Genomic DNA, 24,767 nt, shown 5'->3' with positions numbered 1-24,767 from the left:
TGTTGAACTGTTAGATCTACCCTTTTATTCCCAAAACTTTAACTTTTGACATTCAGCAGCCATATAAAGTGCATTTAGTTCAGTTCTTCATGTGTTGAACTGTTAGATCTACCCTTTTCTTCCCAAAACTTTAACTTTTGACATTCAGCAGCCATATAAAGTGTATTTAGTTCAGTTCTTCATGTGTTGAACTGTTAGATCTACCCTTTTCTTCCCAAAACTTTAACTTTTGACATTCAGCAGCCATATAAAGTGCATTTAGTTCAGTTCTTCATGTGTTGAACTGTTAGATCTACCCTTTTCTTCCCAAAACTTTAACTTTTGACATTCAGCAGCCATATAAAGTGTATTTAGTTCAGTTCTTCATGTGTTGAACTGTTAGATCTACCCTTTTATTCCCAAAACTTTAACTTTCGACATTCAGCAGCCATATAAAGTGCATTTAGTTCAGTTCTTCATGTGTTGAACTGTTTGATCTACCCTTTTATTCCCAAAACTTTAACTTTCGACATTCAGCAGCCATATAAAGTGCATTTAGTTCAGTTCTTCATGTGTTGAACTGTTTGATCTACCCTTTTCTTCCCAAAACTTTAACTTTCGACATTCAGCAGCCATATAAAGTGTATTTAGTTCAGTTCTTCATGTGTTGAACTGTTTGTTCTACCCTTTTCTTCCCAAAACTTTAACTTTTGACATTCATCAGCCATATAAAGTGCATTTAGTTCAGTTCTTCATGTGTTGAACTGTTAGATCTACCCTTTTATTCCCAAAACTTTAACTTTTGACATTCAGCAGCCATATAAAGTGCATTTAGTTCAGTTCTTCATGTGTTGAACTGTTAGATCTACCCTTTTATTCCCAAAACTTTAACTTTTGACATTCAGCAGCCATATAAAGTGCATTTAGTTCAGTTCTTCATGTGTTGAACTGTTTGATCTACCCTTTTATTCCCAAAACTTTAACTTTTGACATTCATCAGCCATATAAAGTGCATTTAGTTCAGTTCTTCATGTGTTGAACTGTTAGATCTACCCTTTTATTCCCAAAACTTTAACTTTTGACATTCAGCAGCCATATAAAGTGCATTTAGTTCAGTTCTTCATGTGTTGAACTGTTTGATCTACCCTTTTATTCCCAAAACTTTAACTTTCGACATTCAGCAGCCATATAAAGTGCATTTAGTTCAGTTCTTCATGTGTTGAACTGTTAGATCTACCCTTTTCTTCCCAAAACTTTAACTTTTGACATTCATCAGCCATAGAAAGTGCATTTAGTTCAGTTCTTCATGTGTTGAACTGTTAGATCTACCCTTTTATTCCCAAAACTTTAACTTTTGACATTCAGCAGCCATAGAAAGTGCATTTAGTTCAGTTCTTCATGTGTTGAACTGTTAGATCTACCCTTTTATTCCCAAAACTTTAACTTTTGACATTCAGCAGCCATATAAAGTGCATTTAGTTCAGTTCTTCATGTGTTGAACTGTTAGATCTACCCTTTTATTCCCAAAACTTTAACTTTTGACATTCAGCAGCCATAGAAAGTGCATTTAGTTCAGTTCTTCATGTGTTGAACTGTTAGATCTACCCTTTTATTCCCAAAACTTTAACTTTTGACATTCAGCAGCCATATAAAGTGCATTTAGTTCAGTTCTTCATGTGTTGAACTGTTAGATCTACCCTTTTATTCCCAAAACTTTAACTTTTGACATTCAGCAGCCATATAAAGTGCATTTAGTTCAGTTCTTCATGTGTTGAACTGTTAGATCTACCCTTTTATTCCCAAAACTTTAACTTTTGACATTCAGCAGCCATATAAAGTGCATTTAGTTCAGTTCTTCATGTGTTGAACTGTTTGATCTACCCTTTTATTCCCAAAACTTTAACTTTTGACATTCAGCAGCCATATAAAGTGCATTTAGTTCAGTTCTTCATGTGTTGAACTGTTAGATCTACCCTTTTATTCCCAAAACTTTAACTTTTGACATTCAGCAGCCATATAAAGTGCATTTAGTTCAGTTCTTCATGTGTTGAACTGTTTGATCTACCCTTTTATTCCCAAAACTTTAACTTTCGACATTCAGCAGCCATATAAAGTGCATTTAGTTCAGTTCTTCATGTGTTGAACTGTTAGATCTACCCTTTTCTTCCCAAAACTTTAACTTTTGACATTCATCAGCCATAGAAAGTGCATTTAGTTCAGTTCTTCATGTGTTGAACTGTTAGATCTACCCTTTTATTCCCAAAACTTTAACTTTTGACATTCAGCAGCCATAGAAAGTGCATTTAGTTCAGTTCTTCATGTGTTGAACTGTTAGATCTACCCTTTTATTCCCAAAACTTTAACTTTTGACATTCAGCAGCCATATAAAGTGCATTTAGTTCAGTTCTTCATGTGTTGAACTGTTAGATCTACCCTTTTCTTCCCAAAACTTTAACTTTTGACATTCATCAGCCATAGAAAGTGCATTTAGTTCAGTTCTTCATGTGTTGAACTGTTAGATCTACCCTTTTATTCCCAAAACTTTAACTTTTGACATTCAGCAGCCATAGAAAGTGCATTTAGTTCAGTTCTTCATGTGTTGAACTGTTAGATCTACCCTTTTATTCCCAAAACTTTAACTTTCGACATTCAGCAGCCATATAAAGTGCATTTAGTTCAGTTCTTCATGTGTTGAACTGTTAGATCTACCCTTTTATTCCCAAAACTTTAACTTTTGACATTCAGCAGCCATATAAAGTGTATTTAGTTCAGTTCTTCATGTGTTGAACTGTTAGATCTACCCTTTTATTCCCAAAATTTTAACTTTTGACATTCAGCAGCCATATAAAGTGCATTTAGTTCAGTTCTTCATGTGTTGAACTGTTTGATCTACCCTTTTATTCCCAAAACTTTAACTTTCGACATTCAGCAGCCATATAAAGTGCATTTAGTTCAGTTCTTCATGTGTTGAACTGTTAGATCTACCCTTTTCTTCCCAAAACTTTAACTTTTGACATTCATCAGCCATAGAAAGTGCATTTAGTTCAGTTCTTCATGTGTTGAACTGTTAGATCTACCCTTTTATTCCCAAAACTTTAACTTTTGACATTCAGCAGCCATAGAAAGTGCATTTAGTTCAGTTCTTCATGTGTTGAACTGTTAGATCTACCCTTTTATTCCCAAAACTTTAACTTTTGACATTCAGCAGCCATATAAAGTGCATTTAGTTCAGTTCTTCATGTGTTGAACTGTTAGATCTACCCTTTTCTTCCCAAAACTTTAACTTTCGACATTCAGCAGCCATATAAAGTGCATTTAGTTCAGTTCTTCATGTGTTGAACTGTTAGATCTACCCTTTTATTCCCAAAACTTTAACTTTCGACATTCAGCAGCCATAGAAAGTGCATTTAGTTCAGTTCTTCATGTGTTGAACTGTTTGATCTACCCTTTTATTCCCAAAACTTTACTGGGACCACTTCATCCACACGCCCCCCTGCAGCACAGTTTATTCACTCCGTGCTCTGTGACAGTCGGCTAACTTCACACAGAGTTTGCTGCTGATAGTTTTGTGCAACATGGCAGGATATTTATCAGATTTTGACAACGTGAACGACGACTTTGAGTAAGATGGACGTTCTTACCGGAGTGAATGAGCTGTGCTGCAGGGGGGCGTGTGGAGGAAGTGGTCCCAGTAGAGTGCCTGTGTAGAAATCCCTCCGTTAGCTCTCCTATAGCTGCAAGTAGCCACATAACAGCAGCTATGAGCTAACAGAGCTATGAGCTAACAGCAGCTATGAGCTAACAGAGCTATGAGCTAACAGCAGCTATGAGCTAACAGCAGCTATGAGCTAACAGAGCTATAGCACACGTTCATTCATTCATTCTTCTTAAAGTATTGGTGAAATAAAGACAGATAATGCCTTATTTAGAGGCTGCATCCTCTAAGCCCCGTTCTCTCCGTTATATGGATCTCCAGTTATCTAAATATCTTCTGAAGGACGCCGACTTTCACCAAACTGTTCTTGGTGAGTAGATTAACGTATTTCATGCCAGAAATAAGGTTTAAAAATACCGGAGTTCCCCTTTAAGTCTTTCAGGTTGACATCAGGTGCACACCAGAGTCTGCACAACACTTCGATGGCGTATCAGCTTCACCACGTCCAGCTCAGCTCAGATCCTGCTCCACGTTTCATTCCAGGCCACAAATATTCACAGAACTATGGAAAGGTTCCCGAGTTGATCACCGTGTTGAAGTTGCCACTGATCACGTGATCTCTTTCTGTCTCCAGAGAACAAATTCCTGAAGACCGCTCCATGTTTCTCTCATGTTTGGTTTAGCTTTGTTTCCAGTTTGCGATCATAACTCAGTTTATTACATCATGTGGAACAGAGCCTGTTCAGTGCCTAAAACAAGTCTGTATTCAGGCTCTGAGCTGAGTAAAAACAGATATTATCCACAAATATATAAATGCAAGAGAAGGACTTTCTGTTGAAGGGACTACTTGAACATCTGAATCTACCAGACACCATTTCTGAAGATAGTTTTCGGGTCAAAATGAGTCATTTTCCCCCTTTGTGGTCTCATGTTCTATCGTATTGGTTGTAGTCAGAGCTCAATCAGTCCATCTGTCTCTAAGACTGCAGGAACTGCACCAGAGAGCAAAGTGCATGTATGGTAGGAGGTGGATATGAGTCACCAATTACTGCTGTGAAACTAATGCATGTTGGGTAGTTTTAGCTTCAGTGTGTTAAAATCTGTCGAAGTTGGCTCATCTTCTGCAGCCACTCGCTGGATATAAAAGATGGATGTAGCTGCTGGTTTCACTGCCGTCTGTGTCCAAGACCTCCATTCAAACAGCACAGACTTCTGCAGTGAAACACAAAGTCAATAAACTTTCCATTATAAAGTCATTATAAAGCCATATTTATTCCTTCCCATCGCTGTTCTGGTGGTTCTTCTGAAAATAATCCCATCATTAAATAGACATTAAGCTTAAAGGAGTCTAAATCTGTCCGACCATATTTCACCTCAGACTCATCAGCGCCACCATCTTCTCCAAATATGGTCACTTCAAGCTCCAAAAGCACCAAAATCAAAGCTTTTAAACCAGCGGGTGACGTCTCAGTGGCTTTTAGAAATATTTCAATCAAGAGTTGCAGCAGGACAAAGTTTAGCTCATAGAGGCTAATGTTTTGCTAAATGCTAAAGAAGAAATATTGACTTGAATGTAAATTATGTCCAGTAAGGGCGTAACCATGGTTTAGACATTGGGGGGGTCCAAGAAAAACAAAATTGTTGAGTGCATTATCTACAATTCTTTATTTATATATGAAGAATTGGACATTTAGAACATAGTTTAGAGGACTTCATTGACCATGTAAGTTCACATCTAAAGGAATACAGTGACTGCCCCCCCACTTTGTTTTGGTTAGTTGCTTACTGTTTACTGACCTTAAACACACCTACCAATTAGAATAATGCTCTTCCAGTAGTTCTGTAGCAAATAGGACAGCTTCCAATGGAAAACGACCAAATACCCAAAGCATGTTTATGGAAATATTTTAATAAGGACAACTAATGATGTAACAAATTACAGACTTTTCCTTTAACAAAAAATGTGCTGAGGACTTTTAAGTCCAGGTTAATTTCTATTGTGTCAATGTCTCAAAATGTGCATTAACAATGAAAAGTCTAATAGTCTAATGTTATTTTTGTTTTAAGTCTTTTATTTTGAAAGGGGGCGGAAGTTTATTTTGTTGATTCTGTGTTGGACTTCCTGTTCTGGTACAATCTGCTCTGTTGAGCAGCGGCTCCGTCAAAAGTAGAAGTCCAACGTAAAGATAAGGAGAGCCGCTGCTGAGACGGCGGCGCAGCCGTTACCACGGTAACACACGGAAATAAACTGAAAATAAATGAGACCTAACAAGAGACCGATCCCTTGACAGGGTTCATAAAAGGAGAACATGCATTTTACATATTTTCTTCTGTATATTGGGGGGGACAGGTTGGTATTTTCTCAATATTGGGGGGACACGACCCCCCCAAAGAATGCGTGGTTACGCCATAGGATTAATGCCATGACTGTGTGCTTTACATTTAAAGCTTACTGGTAGTAATACCCACCACTGGACCCGTGTGAATGGGTTTGTGCTGGTCCACAAAAGTCCGCACCTAGCAGCTGTTCAGCGAGAAGAACATCCCTCAAAGGCCTCCTTCAGAGCTTAAGCGTTGCTCTCTCTGCTTCCCCCGGGAGCTTTGAGGGTGAAGCAGCTGGTGAATCATTTATGGGCCGGATCTTGGTGCAGTGCACGCAGCCGTGCCTCCTGCAGCAGAGCATAGTTACAGCGAAGTTAACTGCAGGGACTCCGGACCGGTCGGCTCAGTCCTCGGAGTTCAAAAACATTCTGCGTTTTCTGAGGGAGAGAACTGATGATTCAACAGTTTTCAGCTGAGAATGTTTGCTGCTGAACTGCTGAAACGCTGAAAGATCAAATGATGTGCCACATAAAACATCCAGCCTCTCTTGGATTAGCATCTGATTATAGCACACACACAGTTTCTGTATTTCTGACTTTGAAATAACTTTTGAAATGTGCAACTTCTCAAATTTTGGGCCATTTGTCCTCAGCTGCATGTAGTAACAACACTTAAAGATGTTCTGACTCATAAGAAGAAAATGAGGTCGTCACACTTCTATGAAGGGTTTTGTTGCTCTGAAGCAGTTTTACATTAATTCTGCCTCTTCTCAGTCAGACAAAAGACAAAATTCACATGAATTACGTGTGGTTGAAGTCAAAAAGCATTTAAAATCCCATAAAAACAAATCTTTTCCCACTTTGTTTCCTTCTGCCAACACTTAAAGACGTTCTGACTCTGAGGAAACCAGGTGATGCAGAGTTCCAGCTGTTATTTTGTCCCATTCTTCCTTAAACAGGTCTTAAGGTGTGCAGCAGTGCGGGGGGGTGGTTGTTTCTCTGCTGGGGACAGGTCAGGACTGCAGGCAGCCAGTCCAGCACCCGTACCTCTTCTTCCTCAGCCAGGCCTTTGGAATGTGGCAGAATGTGGTTTTCCATGGTCTGCTTGAACAGTGCTGGGACGTCCCAGGAAAAGATGTGGCCTTGAAGGCAGCATATGTTGCTGTAAAATCTCAGTGAACTTTTCTGCATTAATGCTGCCATCACAGAAGTGGAAATGAGCTTTGCCCCCTGATCCAACCCCATACCATCACAGAGCCTGGCTGCAGGGACTGGCTGCTGACAGCAGGCTGGATGCTGCTTTTGCTCTTTGCTCCATTTCTTCCAGCAAAGATGTGGATTACTGATGGGTCTGACCACAGCACACGTTTCCACCGTGTGACGGTCCATCCCAGACGCCTCCGAGCCCAGAGAAGTGGACGAGGTTAACATCAGGCTTCTTTCCTGCACAGTAAAGCTTGTGAATGGAACTCTGTATTGTGGTGCTTGACAAAGGTTTCCACAGTAATCCCTTGTCCATGTGCTTCTATCAGCTGCTGATGAATGACGGTTCTTGATGCAGCGTCTGAGGGGTCAGAGGTCACGGGGTCCAGCTTAGGCTTGCTCCCTCGTCCTTTACACTGAAATCCTTCCAGCTTTAATGATGTTCTGCTCTGAAGAGGAATATTGTTTTTAAACACAAACTGGAGATCCTCTTTGCTGCTTTTGGACCAAATCTTGATTTTAGTCGCCTATTGGATATAAAATTCTTATTATTAGTCCTAAATTGATCCTGTTCTGACTTTTTTTGGAATATCTTAATGGCCTGAAATGTAAAAATATATATTTATTAACAAATTAAATTAAATTGATAAAACAAAAGATAGAATATCTTCGGTTTATCTACAATGAAGTAAAATTTTAAGTAAATGTAGGAATAACAGCATCACGTATTTATTTTTTCCACAGTTTTTATTTCCCTTTCTGTCCAAACTTTGTTAAATTGGCTGTGATATCACATCGTGAGTCTTATATTATCTATTTTGGGATATTTCCTGGTGTTGGCACTAACATTCCCTCCATTTCATCTCAAACTTATCCTGCAGATCATCAGTAACTATCAAAACATGGGCACATGGTTCCCTTTAGGAGCACATTTTCAGTACTCTAGAATCTGCTTTACCATAAATTAGATTAGTGCTAGTTTAGAGGGATGAAAACATCTTGTTTTATGTCTGATCTTCACTGTCGCTGCATATTTAGATTTGGTTGACATGAGCAGCTTTCTCTGGTTAGCAGCATGGCGATACGCAGGGTTTGGTGAAGATGCACCAGGTGGCTGAGCAGCAGGCCTCTGACAGTTGACCAGAACAGGAACAGAACCAACATGGTTATCATGGCAACACTTCATTTAATAGGAGACTGTGGTGACTGGAAATGAGAAATGCTGCTGAATGCACACTGGCCTGCAGAAATCACATCGTACAACAGCACTCAGCAATTAACATCCTCACGTCGAAGGCTCTGCTGTAAAAGATGGAGAAAAAGATGCATTTGTGTCTAAATTAGATCTAAATATTAAATGTTTTAATCATCACTTTAAAAAGACATCTTTACAGGGACAAATCCAAATTTTCAGCTTTTTCTTTATGGGCTGACCTGATTTTAGCCCTGAAAAGATGTCATTAGACGTCTATAATTGAGCCCAATTATTAATTATTTAGTGCACTGCAAACTTGTCACATGGGGAACCAAAAATAGTACACAGAAACTGGACACCACATCAGTGGACACGCACCATCTTGTAAAGCAGCTGGAGCGCGCTAAGGCTAGCTAGCCTGCTGCTAGCAGGTGCAAGCTAACGTTAGCATTAGCAGGTCGTTTCTGTGAATTTTCTGAAGTGGTTCTTTTCCTGCCAGGACTTGAAAAATGTGTGAAACACGTGCATTTTTGAGACGGACAGTTACAGCTGCAGTCAGTGCACGTGGAGGTGGATTCAGCACAATCACAGAAAATTACACACAGAGTTTTGTTCAGTTAGTATTGTGGCGAGAGACGTTAATTACATGTTCTTAACCAGAAACAGCAAATGTGTGCAGTCCGTCACCTCAGATTTGGAGTATTATGGCGTCTGTTCATGCAACTGTGGATTTCTGGAGCATAATAACGGGGCGTTGCTGCATTCAAATACTGTATCAGCAGCTGACAACCCTTATTACGTAATAAGTCTGATAAATAGCAGCTGAATGGGTGGATACAGAGCACAGCCTTTGTTTCTCTTCTTCTGGTGTTTCATTATTAAGCAGTCATTTGGCTTCAGATGTGGGCAGTAAGTTGTTTTTACCCTGGAAGAAGCCGCAGCTGTCTGCTGGGATCAGGTACAGGAAGATCCAGACGAAAAGCTACTTCCAGGTGACACATGGAGACTAAAACATGTAAAAACGTGACAAGTTAAGAGCAGTCTGCTGAAACAGACCTGGGCCGTTCCATTTGGGATCAAACAGGAAAAGGACGGGGAGCAGGGGCTTGATTTGTCCAAAAACAACACTTTTTGGCCGTGCCTTCACGGCACAGTGAGCACAGGCCTTGTGGGGCTTCCTCATCGGGCCCTCTTCTCCAAGGTAAACACTCCTTTGTGTGACCAGATAAGCAGGACTTGATTTCCCATGAGTCACTTCACACAACATATCCCGTCTGCCTCACTCAGGCCCCGAATAACCTCCCTTTCACTTTAGCTTTAGCTCATCTTTGCTAGTTTTTATTCCAAAGAGGAGACGATTTCCCGGCTGAGAGAAGACATTATAATAAGGAAAGTCACCCCCCTGCACAAAAAAAACTGTGCAGAACAGTGTTATTTTTTAAATTATGGGCACATTATCACTTTTACCTGCATTTCGACTGCAGAAACTTTCTCTGAAAACGAGGGTCTTTCCCTCCGTTTAGCCCCTGGATCCTGAGGTGAAAAGGAATTATCTGACTTTAGACATCTGTGGTCTGAAGGAATTAAAAAAGGGTTTCGAAGGATGAAAAAAACCAAGTGCTTTTGATAAAAAATGACAAAATAAAGATATCTGATAATTTATCAAAATAAAAAAAGAAGAATACACAATATATACAATCAAAGTTTTTATGTATCAGGAAACAAATCAGACAAGTTGTCCTCATCAGGTCTGGACTCTGACTGGACCATTGCAACACCTTGATTCTTTTCTTTTTCCCACATTCTGCTGTAGATCTGCTGCTGTGTTTGGGATCTTTGTCCTGTTGATGAGCCAGTTTCAGCCCAGCTTTAGCTGGGGGACAGATGGCCTCACATCTGACTCTAGAATACTTTGGTATCCAGAGGAGTTCATGGTGGACTCAATGACTGCAAGGTGCCCAGGTCCTGTGGCTGCAGAACCAGCCCAGATCATCAGCCCTCCACCACCGTGCTTGACAGCTGGTATGAGGTGTTTGTGCTGATATGCTGTGTTTGGTTTCCTCCAAACGTGCTGCTGTGCATTAGGACCAAACATCTCCACTTTGCTCTGGTCTGTCCAAAGGACATTGTTCCAGAAGTCTTGAGCTTTGTTCAGATGCAGCTTTGCAAACCTAAGCTGTGCTGCCATGTTCTTTTTAGAGAGAAGAGGCTTTCTCCTGCAGCCCTTCCAAACAAGCCATCCTTGTTCAGTCTTTTTCTAACTGTGCTGCCATGACCTTTAACCTTTAACATGCTAACTGAGGCCTGTAGAGTCTGAGATGTAGCTCTGGGCTTTTTCACCTTGGGGTGAACTTGCTGGGACGTCCACTCCTGGGAAGATTGACAGCTGTCCTGAATGTTTTCCACTTGTGAATAATCTTTCTCTCTGTAGAATGATGGACTCCAGATAGTTTGGAAATGGCCTTATAACCCTTCCCAGACTGATGGGCAGCAGCAGCTGCTTCTCTAAGATCGTTGCTGGTGTCTTTCCTCCTTGGCATCGTGTTAAACTGGCAGAACTCCTGCTTTTATAGAGCTGCTCACACTGACTGAGGATCAGTTAATCAGAGCATTGATCAGCAGCTCCTGGCTTTTTACCCTCTTAGTTCCTGTGGAAGCAGTGACGATGGACAGAAAACAGTGTCAGGATTTCTTCCTGCTTTAATAATGTTGCTCCCTTTGTCTAAATCGGCTAAATCAATAATTAAGTTAAACTTTTAAATCAGTCTTCACCAGGATGCTTTTTGCAACCTAAGTGAGACTTAAACAGATGTTATGATAAAAGTTTTTGGCTTCAGAGTGGATATTCATTATTTACTAAAAGGTAAGTTGGTTTTCAGACAAATGCAACATGGCAAGTTTTTAATTATTAACCTCAGAAAATAAGCCAAAAATCTTTTTTTAGATGATGAGGTCGAATAGTAAAACATGAAATAGACAAATGTAAAAGTGCACAAAATGTCTCAGACTATCAGGAACTCTACGGTCGTGCATTTCAACCACAAAATCAGATAAAAAACAAAACATATGAATAAAAGATGAGTTCCAGGGTCTGAGCAGTAAGAATGGAAACAAATGCATGACAGCATCAGTAAGCTGCTCCTGGACGGGCCTCAGTTCTGACTGGCTCTTAAAACGTTTAGTGGCTGTAAAAAGTTCGGCTGAAAACAAGCAAACAAAGCGGCGGCGTTCATGAGCCACTTGGAGCTGTCAGTGAGGTGATGGAGAGGAGACAAAGAGGAGTGGCTTGTTGCTTATTCAACATCCTGCTGGAGGAAACCGTTCTGCCGCCTGTCGGTTCTGGACAGTCGCGACAGGACGGGAGATTGGACTGAAGACAGGTTTTTGAAGATATTGTTTTTTGAATTGGCTCTATATGAAATGAAATGAACTTGGATTATTTTGAAATTAATTAATTGGATTTCATTACAATTAACTGAATTCCAATCGGCTTGAACCTGATTATGTTATTTCAGTGCCTTGAGATGACATTTGTTGTAATTTGGCTCTTTATAAATACAACTGAACTGAATTGAATTGGATGCCGTGGCACCGTCTGCCTGGAAGCTGTCGGACTCTGACTTCTCCTCCCAGGGAGCTGCAGTGAAAGCTGAAACCAGCCCTCAGCTGTGGTCAGTCAGGCCTGTGCACAGCCATGTTTGTTTCTACATCCACAGAATAAAAGAAAGATGTGTCTGTTAGAAAAATTCACTCACAGACAACGGCATGAAACCAAGAAATCCCTCAGAGGCCTCAGAAGTTTACTTGCAAGGGGAGAACAACACAGGAACCTTCTCTCTGCAACGAGTGGTTGCCTCCCTTTACCTTTTATTAGGTGACACATACAATCCTCTATGTGCCCAGGTCTGGTTTGGAGGCATCTCCTTATTTGTGGAGCTATAAAGATAACAATCAGTTCTTAAACCACAGCTCTCTTTGTCTCCCAACTTCTCCTTGTGAAGTTTTGACATGAACTGGCCTCTCTGGCCGTGACTTTTATTTAATGATAATGAGCAAACTTTTCTGACACCAATCAATAGATTATCTGTTCAGTGCCGCTGTGTTCGATCTCTCATCGACTCTCTTCACTTGTTCCGATGGAGACGTTGGATTTTTCCCTGCTGGAGGAAGCATGAATTTAGTGTGGATCTGGTCAATGTTTTTGTGTTGTAAGCAGTTCTTTATCAGCGTCTGTTTCTCAACAAGCTGTTTTGTGTCCGAACACTCATCAGGTTGCTTTTAATGACTCAACCTAATAGTTTTAATCCTCAACCTGTGTGGAAGGAAACAAACGGACTTTTCTGACAGTTGAACATGCATGTGATTAAAAACACGTCACATACATGCGCTTGTTTGGAGCTGCAGGAATAATTTCTTTGGAGCTATTTCAGGCCCTGATAATTAATAAAATAATGCATAATTGCACATGTGGAGCCGGCAGCTGTGTGATGCAGCAAATAGGATTTTCAGCTGCAGCCCTTCAGATTCAGCCACTAATGAGCCTTTGGATGACATCATGTTCTGTAAATGATGGAGATTCAAAGTCTGAGGATCATTTTCTCAGACTGCTTCACACAGTTTTTGTTTTGCCTGGCCTGGCTGCAGAGACTCGGCCTCTCTGAGGTGCTCCTTTTACACCTGATCTGTTGCAAATGAACAGAATTAGTTTCCACATGTTCCTCCAGCTGTTTCTCTTTGGTACCGCCTACCTTTCCAACCTTTTGTTGTCCCTGTAGCTTAACTTTTTACAGCCGTGTTGCTCATATTGTTCATGAAATATTACATTTTTCTCCCTTTTCTGTTGTTTTCTAAATAAAACGAGAGATTTATTATGAGATTTGTTTCATGCAGATTAATGTTAGAAAGCCTTTGTTGATCAGATTTAATGACAGCAGCCCCATTTATCCTCTGAATGTGATTTAACCATCAAATAGAACGTGTGATGCATTGATTTGCAGTATCTAAGTTGCAGAAAATGCTTCTGGTGTTCGGTAATGATGTTTAATCAGCAGCTTTATGTTGACTGTGTGGTCTCCCTCCCCTGCTGGGAGGTCATTTCTCCTTCTTTTACCAATTCAGGTTGGGAGACTCGGTTTCTAAAAGACGTTGGTCGATTCCTTTCACAGTGCTTTGCTGCAGAATCATTATCCCCTGAAGGCTCCCACAATTATTCATCCAGTGTGCTCGCTGCTGAGACGAGGGCTATATTTAGGTTTCCTAAAATGACCTCGCCACTGACTGGCACACACACATATATGTTAGAGGCCCAGTACAATGGTTTGATGCCAGCTGTCTTTGTTTAAACCTCAGCAGTGCCGTTCAGCTGTGTCTGATGAAGGGTAGCGGTCAGAAAAAGAAAGAAAACATGACTCTGTGGCTCTGTTTGGTCTGTGCTGCCGGGCCTGAGCTGATGTTTCCCATGATTCACAGTGTTGATGACACCACATGTGAGGCAGGGATGTCTGGTCGTTGAAGCAAGAGATGAAACATAGAAGCTGAAAAGGAGAACACGCATAAGCTGGAGGTGTCAGTGGGTCGCGCTGCCCCAGAAAAACCCTCAGACATACCAACCTAAATGAAGATTTGTGTTGAATTTGGTGAGACAAGCCAATAAACTGCAGAATTCATTATGTCAACCCATCTTTTTACTGTTGTTCAATCGGGGCTCTCCATCCACTCTCTCTGGGAGGACATTTTGTTTGATTAAAAGTTAAATACAGTCAGTTAGACGACTTAATGATTATTTCTCCGTCCCTGCTCATAAGTTACTGAGCTGACACTTTCCATTTATACTGTCCGTTCATGCTCTCCACACATGCTTCATAATTTATCTGCAGCTTCCTAATGCATTCAGCGTGTCCAAGACGTAGATCGACAGCCCAGGAATATTCCAATGGTAAGAAAATAATGAATATTTATGTCTTGAGGGGCTTTTTACATGCGGCTGAAGTGACGCTCTTAGCAGAGTGAAGACAAACCGAGGAGGAGCATTAGAGGATCTCCTTTTAACCCAAAGTCACATCCCTGGAAAGGCTTGCTTACGTGCACCTCCTTTACAAATACCAGAGAGCCCAGACCGCTGCCACATTAAGCAGCAGGACAAATTAAAGATGCAGGTCATACAGATACATGTAAAGTACATTTCAAACGAGCTGAATCTAAGCCAAATCCCCAAATAACCCGTCCACTGTACTTGATGTTTAAAGTGAGAGCTCTAATCTTGAATCATTCAAGAGAGTCCTAAAGCTGACGGTGAGTGTGGGGCTCCAGATTGAACACCTTGAGGTTGAGGTTAACACGGGGAAGGTAACTACCCAGAACTACAAACTGTTTTTCTGTTTAAATCTGACGGGAACAATGAAGTGACGTAACAGCTTCAACTTCAGTGCCGATGCTGGAACAACGTGTTCAACTAATCAGGGAAGACTTAACTGTGACTGTAACTGATAGTTCCTCCTGTCCTGGGAGAGCATTTACTCAGATAGGAGCTAATTAAGCCACTCTAAATCACTGTCTTTGTGGCTTGAAGTTTCTAAAGAGCTAAAACTAAGAAGAAGTTGCCTCCTTCAGCATTAGCCGACTTTTCGTTTGCTAGCAAAACAAATCTGAAGCAACCTTTTACAATGCGAGAAATATATCAAACATATAGACATATATCAGACATATAGAACTATATCAGACATATAGAAATATATCAGACATATAGAACTATATCAGACTTATAGAAATATATCAAACATATAGAACTATATCAGACTTATAGAACTATATCAGACATATAGAAATATATCAGACTTATAGAAATATATCAAACATATAGAACTATATCAGACATATAGAAATATATCAGACATATAGAAATATATCAGACATATAGAAATATATCAAACATATAGAAATATATCAGACATATAGAACTATATCAGACATATAGAAATATATCAAACATATAGAACTATATCAAACATATAGAACTATATCAGACTTATAGAAATATATCAAACATATAGAACTATATCAGACATATAGAAATATATCAGACATATAGAAATATATCAGACATATAGAAATATATCAAACATATAGAAATATATCAGACATATAGAACTATATCAGACATATAGAAATATATCAGACTTATAGAAATATATCAAACATATAGAACTATATCAGACATATAGAAATATATCAGACATATAGAAATATATCAGACATATAGAAATATATCAAACATATAGAAATATATCAGACATATAGAACTATATCAAACATATAGAACTATATCAGACTTATAGAAATATATCAAACATATAGAACTATATCAGACATATAGAAATATATCAGACATATAGAAATATATCAGACATATAGAACTATATCAGACTTATAGAAATATATCAAACATATAGAACTATATCAGACATATAGAAATATATCAAACATATAGAAATATATCAGACATATAGAAATATATCAGACATATAGAACTATATCCGACATATAGAAATATATCAAACATATAGAAATATATCAGACTTATAGAAATATATCAGACTTATAGAACTATATCAGACTTATAGAAATATATCAGACATATAGAAATATATCAGACATATAGAAATATATCAAACATATAGAAATATATCAGACATATAGAACTATATCAAACATATAGAACTATATCAGACATATAGAACTATATCAGACATATAGAAATATATCAGACATATAGAAATATATCAAACATATAGAAATATATCAGACATATAGAACTATATCAGACATATAGAAATATATCAGACATATAGAAATATATCAAACATATAGAACTATATCAGACATATAGAACTATATCAGACATATAGAAATATATCAGACTTATAGAACTATATCAGACTTATAGAAATATATCAGACATATAGAAATATATCAGACATATAGAAATATATCAAACATATAGAAATATATCAGACATATAGAACTATATCAAACATATAGAACTATATCAGACATATAGAACTATATCAGACTTATAGAAATATATCAGACTTATAGAAATATATCAGACTTATAGAAATATATCAGACATATAGAAATATATCAAACATATAGAACTATATCAGACATATAGAAATATATCAGACATATTTCCATTGAAGTGGATAAACTGGACTGTGTTGTGTAACTAGAAGGTTTTACTGGTTGTATTTCAGTAGAAGTCGTACTTGTCCCAACAGGAAACAAACCTCGAGGACGGGAAAAAACAACAACTGTGGTGGACATCCACAAAAGGAACATGGAGAGAGCTCTTCTTTGAGAATTACTTTAATCTCGGGGAATATCTGGGATATTAAATCATATCTGAGAAGATGTGTCACATGAATTTATTGTTTATCGGCTTGGGTGGATGTGAGTGGGCGGGGCTTAGTCGAGGGGGCGGAGTCAGTTTAAGGAGTGACGTACTTTAGAAATGAAAATCAGAACGACTCGTTAAAGAGGAAGTAAATAAATCCCAGGGTTGAGTTTAACACCTGCTGGTGACTCCAGACGCCCTTATATATGCTCCCAGGAGCAGGAAGAAGGAGTTTTACTGAATATGTTACATTTGAACCTCCACAGTCTCCCCATTACCAACAGAAATTTAGATTCAAGCCTCGCAACACGACATTAAACATTTTGAGTTTCCTTCCCTGGAATCTGATCAATAAATTAAGCTGGAAAACACAACATTAAAAAAGTTTCACATCCCAGTACTAATTAAACAAGAACTCAGCTGTGCACGGTGCCTTTGGAGCCCCGGAAATGCCTCATTTTACCAGTCTTAGGGGGCATACTTTTATTTTTCTCACCACTGTAACTGTAGAAGCTCTGAAACGATTGTGCTGCTGCCACTCTGTGTTTACCCAAATTTAATTCCTTCCATGCAGTGCAACATCTTGCTTCCAGTCAAGGCAAAAGCTTGCCAGCTGCTCATTAAGAAGTTTCCTGCTGTTTCTGTTGCTGACATCAGGTTGCCAGTTTCACATCTTGTTGATCTTCTTGTTCCAGAAACCCAGGTCTTCACTACGGCTGCCAATATGTCAGCTTTTCCAGTTACTTATTTCCATCCTCTGTAATTAATTACAATAGGTTTATCAGTAACTTTTTAGCCAATGAACAATTCTCGTCTGTTTTTAGCAGCCGTGACTCTAAAGGAATATTGATCATATATATCATATCTGTCGCCTGAGATGCAGCCATCTTTTTATAGGTCTTAAAGCACTTAGAGGTCTATTACACAGGATTTAAAGGGGACCTATGGTGTAAGCCAGAACAATACTGAAAAGTTCCCTCTTGGGTCAGTGTTTGCTTTGTTCTGGGATGCTGTTAAATTTGAACTTTTGTCATCTGCACACACGTATTTACAGCTCTGAATCTTACTGGAGTCTCCTGCCCAGACACTAGGGCTGGGCGATGTGACGATATTAAATCGTGAACGATTGCAACGTGAAGACGATCCGTAACGATCTGTCAGACTGCAGAGATCGTGGGATCGTCGAGGGCTCATTCTATAAATTGCAGTTCTATGCTGATGCACCAGACGTGTTACATCATCAACCTGACCGACCAATCACAGCGAATTACGGGCAGTGACGCGCTTTCTTACCCGCCTCCTTGTTTGTGTGTAGCAGCATGGAGAGCTGTGGCTGAAAGCCAAACAGAGGAGTTGGTCACTAAAAAAAATGCCACCTCCATTATATGGAATTGGTTTGGATTTTCCGCAACTGATCAAGTGCAAACAAATGTTATTTGCAAAGTTTGCACAGAAACGGTTCAATCACTTGAAGAGGAAGCATCCAGACAGTATGCTGAGAGCCAAACAGCGAGGGGCCCGGCGGCACCGCAGGGGAGGCGGAGGCAGCAGCTAGCATAAGCAGCAGCTAGCATAAGCAGCAGCTAGCATAAGCAGCAGCTAGCGTAAGCAGCGGCTAGCGTAAGCAGCGGCTAGCGTAAGCAGCGGCTAGCGTAAGCAGCGGCTAGCTAAGATCAAAACGGACAACATTAACACAGGCATTTGAGAAAGACACTCCCCATAGGGATAGAAAGAGGTAACAGAAGCAGTTAGCTTTTATCTTGCAAAAGATACGGTACCGTTCAAGATGTTAGAAAAGGAGGGGTTCGGACGCCAGCCGAAAATACTTCTGCAACATTGTCTGTTTTTCATTTTTCAATTTAAGATTGTGATAAAATCGAAATCGTGATTTTATTTGAGAAAAATCGTGATATGATATTTTTTGCCATATCGCCCCCCCCCCCCTACCGGACACTGTAGTTGTCATTCTCACCACTTGTACTTGTTTTAACTGTTCGTACGCTGAATTTTCATGTTTAAATTTACCATAAGGAAGGAGTAAAGTCTTCTCTGCTCTGGACGTGTTATTCAAGCAGAATCGTCAGAGACTCTGCTTCTCCACAGTTCTCTTTTTTATATCCATAAAACAGACTTTTCCAGCCTTTTTCTGTCTCTGCCATTTTTTAAAATGTCCCACTTTTCTGTGGTCTCTTCCGAATGAAACTTTGGTTTTAGAGATTTGGAAATCATTGCGTTCTGTTTTTACAGGCATTCATTTTGGAATTGGAGTTGTTCTATTTCAAACTAAGTTTGAAAACGAGTCACATGAGTCGTTCTGGAGGGTTTCAGTTCGTTTTTGGGCCTTTTTTCTTCAGATTTCCTCCACTTTAGGACTTTGTCTGTTGTTCTCAGTCTTTCCAACCTTCTGAATGTTTAAAACACTCGTATGTGGTGCATAAAACAGCCTCCGGATCGAGTTTTCACAGTTGCTGCTTAAGAGTTCAGCCCAGTTCTCCCTGGTCATCAGCAGCTTCCTGGTATGTTTGAACTGCAGATCAGGATATATCTGCCGTCTCCTCAGCAGCTTCCTGACACGTTAATCAGAAATCTGGATGAAAAGGCACCCACGGCATCTCCTTTCTCTAAGCTTTCTGGGTGAGCAGTGGCGGCTCTGCCTCACTTTGGCAACAATCAGGGGTTTCCTTCATAAGCTGCTGATGGTTCATTTACTCTGTCATCACTGACCTAATGATGGATGTAAAGGTCAAAGGTCAGTCCATATTGATTCCACCAACCTTGCCACGATGAATGTTTGTGATACTCGAGCAGCTGTGTGCACCTTGTTTGTCGGTCACTCTTCTGCATGAACAGTCTGTGCTGCTTCGTCTGTCTGCATCAGTGTTTCTGACAGCTTCTTTGATTCCTCCTGTAGCCAATGCATTCATGTTAGAGCCGTCCCAAAGTGATCCCCACACGCCATCCATCATCCCGATGCGACAATCGCACGATATCATCAGATATGAAACTGATTCTCAACATGCAAAAACTCCAAAATGTGAAAAAAAAACGTTCATTTGAGCATAAATATGCAGAATTAACTTTAACTAGATGACATAACTTCTCTTGTAGACTGTAAATCCTCCTGAAAAGACCCTCGGGAAAACTCAGAAGTCACGAGTGGGCTCACAGAAAGCTTCATCCGGCTGAACTGGAACACATATTTATGACTTTGAACATTTGGACATGTCCTAAAGGTCCCTGACTGTTGCAGACGTCTCACCACGGTTGTTTGCAGTGGTTGTTTACCCTGTTTATTCCCAGATAAATGTTTAACCCTGTCGTATATCTTCCCTTTGCAGCACATCAAATGTAATCTGCTTTAGTGGTTGTTTGGGTTGAGCTTTAACTGTTTGCTGTTGTAGACCAATGATTATGACGACTAATTACCCAACTAGCTCATAATCTGCTGTGAGAGGATGTGATGAAGGTGTTTTAAAAGCCTGAGAAATAAATCTAACAGCTAAACCGAATGCAGCCTGTTTCTATTTTAAAACTGTTGGTGGATGCTGTCGACACAAAGATCAGATATAAGAAAAAAAATGACCCTTAATTCTCCTGAAATGTCAGCGTTTCCTCCTTCGAATGGAGGACTTAAAAGAGGAAGTCAAGGTTTCGCCCGATTTTAGTGTTAATTCTTAATTACTCATAGTTGTAATTAAGATTGATCCCAAGGCTTTTCAAAGAGGGGGGGGCAGAGCAAACGCAATTATGGGGAAGAAACAAATAGTTCTGTTCCAGTCGAGTGTTTATGAGCCGAGGCTCGGTTGGTTTTGTTCAGCATGTGTTTGCATGCGAGTCAGAAAGTGAGATATTTCCCCCGAGCATCAGGAAACTAAACGTTTCTTCTTGTGAAACACAGATTCTGGACGGTGTTAACTTAATTACTCCTCATGTATAGAAATAAGCATTTCTGTTTGAGCTCCTGTCTCTTTCTCTTTTAAGGATCACCACGACGGCTGCCTGCATGATGGACCTGCGCAGATATCCACTGGATGAGCAGAACTGCACCTTGGAAATCGAGAGCTGTGAGTGAACCTGAGTTTGTGTGCACATGGGTAGCATCAGAGGTTTTCTGTCAGAGATGCAGCAGGACACGCCCTCTTCCACCGTTACCAGGGGCTCACCAAAAGCGTTGTGAGCGACCACAGCCGCTCACGACGCTCACAACCCGCCGCTTGTACTGGGCGGGGCTTATATGTATAGCAACTAGCATATATATATATATATATATAATAATCCATCCATACATCGGTTCCCTCTTTCACCATGGATCTTACTCTGGGCAACCTTCTTTGTGTTTCTTTGTGTTTGCGCTCTGCCGTTTTCCGCCCTTTTCCACCTTTTTTCCACCTTTTTTCCGCCTTTTTTCCACCTTTTTTTCCCGCCTTTTTTCCACCTTTTTTCCCGGCTTTTTTGCACCTTCGGAATCCAGATCGACCCTAATTGGCTGTCGTCGCGTCACTGCTCATTTGCATAAAGTTGAGCCTTTCTCAACTCTTGAAGCTCACGAAGCTCACAATACGCCGCTTGTACTTCTTCTGCCGCCGGAACAGCCAAAGGGGCGGGGCTTATAAGTATAGCAACTAGCATATATATATATAATAATCCATCCATACATCGGTTCCCTCTTTCATCATGGATCGTACTCTTGGCAGCCTTCTTTGTGTTTCTTTGTGTTTGCGCTCTGCCGTTTTCCGCCTTTTTTCCACCTTTTTTCCACCTTTTTTCCACCTTTTTTTCCCGCCTTTTTTCCACCTTTTTTTCCCGCCTTTTTTGCACCTTCAGAATCCAGATCGACCCTAATTGGCTGTCGTCGCGTCACTGCTCATTTGCATAAAGTTGAGCCTTTCTCAACTCATGAAGCTCACGAAGCTCACAATACGCCGCTTCTACTTCTTCTGCCGCCGGAAGCGGCCAAAGGGGCGGGGCTTATATGTATAGCAACTAGCATATATATATATATATATAATAATCCATCCATACATCGGTTCCCTCTTTCACCATGGATCGTACTCTTGGCAGCCTTCTTTGTGTTTCTTTGTGTTTGCGCTCTGCCGTTTTCCGCCCTTTTCCACCTTTTTTCCACCTTTCTTTCCCGCCTTTTTTCCCGCCTTTTTTCCGCCTTCGGAATCCAGATCGGCCCTAATTGGCTGTCGTCGCGTTGTGTCACTGCTCATTTGCATAAAGTTGAGCCTTTCTCAACTCTTGAAGCTCACAACGGCAGCTTACATTGAAAATGAACGGCAGCTGGCCGCTCACGACGCTTTTGGTGTGAGCCCCCGGTTAGTCTCTGAGGTTTTCATCCACTTAACGAAGCTGTTACACTTTCTGGGGTGAGACAGCATCGACAAAAGTGGGAACGCTCAGATCAATACACAGAAGTGGATTTATGCTGCAGAGCTGGCTGGAGAATATGTTCAGGTATTAATGCTCGTACTGAGCAAGCTGCTGCCAGTCAAACACAAAGCATCACTTTAACAGGTTCGGCCCACGGTGACACGACGCTTTGCAATCACTCTTCATTGTACTTTAATGTGATTGTTAATTAACCCACAGCTTAAGTACACACACTTATCAGTCACACTGGAGTTGTTCAATTCCATCTGGCTTTGAAAAGTCTTAAATGTTCCTCTTCCGTAAATCTCGGCGCTGCTCCTCCTGTCCATAAAAGTTCCTCGGGTCAGAATCCGCCTCCTCTGCGGCCGCCGAGGTCGCGCTGCACTTCATGCCAACTAATGCAAACTGACATTTCCTGTTCGATCGGAGCTGTCAGGAGTGCTTCGGTTAAATTATGCATTGCACTCACATGAATAATTAAAGCCTCACACATTATATATGTCTGCATATTTAGAGGATGGACCTCATTTCCACCTGGATCTGGAAGCATAAATCATCCTGCAGCCATGCAATGATTGTTTTTATTTGTGGCTTCCTGTTTTCATTTTGACAGATTTTATGCTTCTGCACATACGTTAGTGCTGCTCATGAGGAATTTTAATCACTGATTGATGAATTAAAACGTAAAGTTTTGACTTGAAAATCGTTTTTTTCGCAATAAATCAACTTAAAATGAGGTAAACTTCTTTTTAATAATCATTTTAACCCCCTAAAACCATGTTAAATAACAGTTGTGTCACTTGACCTTAAAGGAGCCATATTGTGTAAAATCCTTCTTCCTGCTCCTGGGAGCTTATATCAGGGCGTCTGAGGTCACCAGCAGGTGTAAAACTCCCCAAAAACACAACCTTGGGATTTATTTAGTTCCCTTTGTGTGAAAGTTCCTCATTTAACAAGCCGTTCTGATTTTCATTTCTAAAGTATGTCACTCCTTAAGTTGGCTCCGCCTCCTCTGCTAAGCCCCGCCCACTCACATCCACCCTGCTGGACGGATGAAGCCAGCTTCTGGTGGAAATGTTCTGCTGTCAGCTGCACTGAGGAGCATGCATCTTCCATCCAGCAGCAGCCTCAGAGGATATAAGAGTCCAGTGGATAAACTATATCTGAGGCTAATGTTCCAGCAGAGTTAGCTAAAGACTGTAAATGTGCAGCAAACACTTTTCATCCCACTGTTTTAACAACTTGGTCCAGTTCAACGCTGGACTGAAGGAACTGAGCCACAAAGAGGATCAGTTCCAACTCTCAGAGCCTGAACTTCAGAGCAGGGAAATGGAAGCATCTGAGAAATAACTCCTCATGGTTTATTTACTGATTTATTTCTTCCTTTAGCAGCAGCTAACGCTAACAGCTTAGCTAATGAAGATGACGTACACCAACTTCTAAGGAGTTACTGCTGTTCCTTCCTGAAAGATGAACATTATTGTTCCCACATTACTTTGTTAGCTGAAGCTTTCTAGCTGAACGGTTCCGTTCTGTAACTCAGACAACCTGCAGCTGTGTTTAAGGTGTGTTTCCAACACAACTCTCCTCACTCTCGGTGTGTTAGCGTTACATTATCGGCATGTTTCTGATAAAGATGGAGGTCTCCAGGTACAATTGCTAAGTCTCCACCCCACAAAACAGACTGTTAGCACACAGCTGTGATCCAGGCCTCTGTGCTTAAACCAAAAGGTATTTTAACCAAAGCCTGTCTCATATAACTCAATAAGACCTCAGAAAACTGTAAAATTGTTACATAAAGGGTATAAAATGACACCTTTAGATAAGTTGCCAATTTCCGAACCCAGATCAGAGCCAGAAGGCTTCAGCTGTCTCATGCAGTCATCCCTGGAGAACCTTCCTTCTCTTGAGCTTTAAAGCTATGATGTTTGCTGAGTCTCTGAGCTTCATTTACATATTTAGATCAGATAATAGAGCAGGAGAATGCATCCCTTTGGCAGATTTACCAAGAAGCGGGTTCATCTGACCTGTTAGATACTCAATAAGTGCAGAACTGGGTGTGCAGCCATGGGCCTGATGCACAGAAACGCAGTTTAACAGACGGTTTCACATCTGTCGGCGGCTGTCAGGAATAACAACGGTTGCTGCGGCAACGTGCCACGAACTGTATCCTCACGTTTCCAACCATCATCACTGCAACATTAACGTCTTCCTTGTGGAACTTTGAAACTTTAGCACGATGACTTATTCATGAATAAACCTCCAGGAGCCTGAAGTTATCAGCTGTTCACGCCGTCTTCCTTTAATGCTTTGCTCAGACGTCCAGATGATGATCCTGATTGATACGGCGGCACTTCCAGGTGCGATATGTCGTTGTTTTAGCGCTTACTTGTTGGAGGTATGTTGAACCATGAGTGAGAGGATAAGAGGAATCAGAAGGAAAGCAGCAGGAGTCCTCATAAGGTTCAAGTTGGAGAAAAATGCTTTAAATCGTCCAGGAAACATCTGTATCTGTGAGCATTAAAGTTAAAAAACTGTTTTATCGTGCCACTACTGGAGCTAAATTGCACCTTTAAACGATTTTGATTGCCCACTTTATCCATTCTATTACATTCTTCATATCCCATAACATAAAGTGGAAGAGAA

At 40.4% G+C, this 24,767-nt stretch overlaps 1 protein-coding gene across 1 annotated transcript in view; it reads left to right on the top strand.

Annotated features, from left to right (window-relative positions):
• gabrb1 (gamma-aminobutyric acid type A receptor subunit beta1) overlaps positions 1-24,767 on the top strand; it is a 98,046-nt gene that overhangs the window by 48,230 nt on the left and 25,049 nt on the right. Inside the window, exon 5 of the mRNA XM_072365520.1 lies at positions 20,727-20,809. Within this exon, the coding sequence (XP_072221621.1) occupies positions 20,727-20,809 (83 nt within the window). The remainder of the gene's footprint in view (positions 1-20,726; positions 20,810-24,767) is intronic.

The sequence above is a fragment of the Leuresthes tenuis genome, unplaced genomic scaffold (genome assembly GCF_036924035.1).
Source record: "Leuresthes tenuis unplaced genomic scaffold, fLeuTen1.0.hap1 SCAF_15, whole genome shotgun sequence".
Classification (NCBI taxonomy): Eukaryota; Metazoa; Chordata; class Actinopteri; order Atheriniformes; family Atherinopsidae; genus Leuresthes; species Leuresthes tenuis.
Note: the sequence above shows the minus strand (reverse complement) of the source record. Positions and strands in the feature narration are given on the sequence as shown.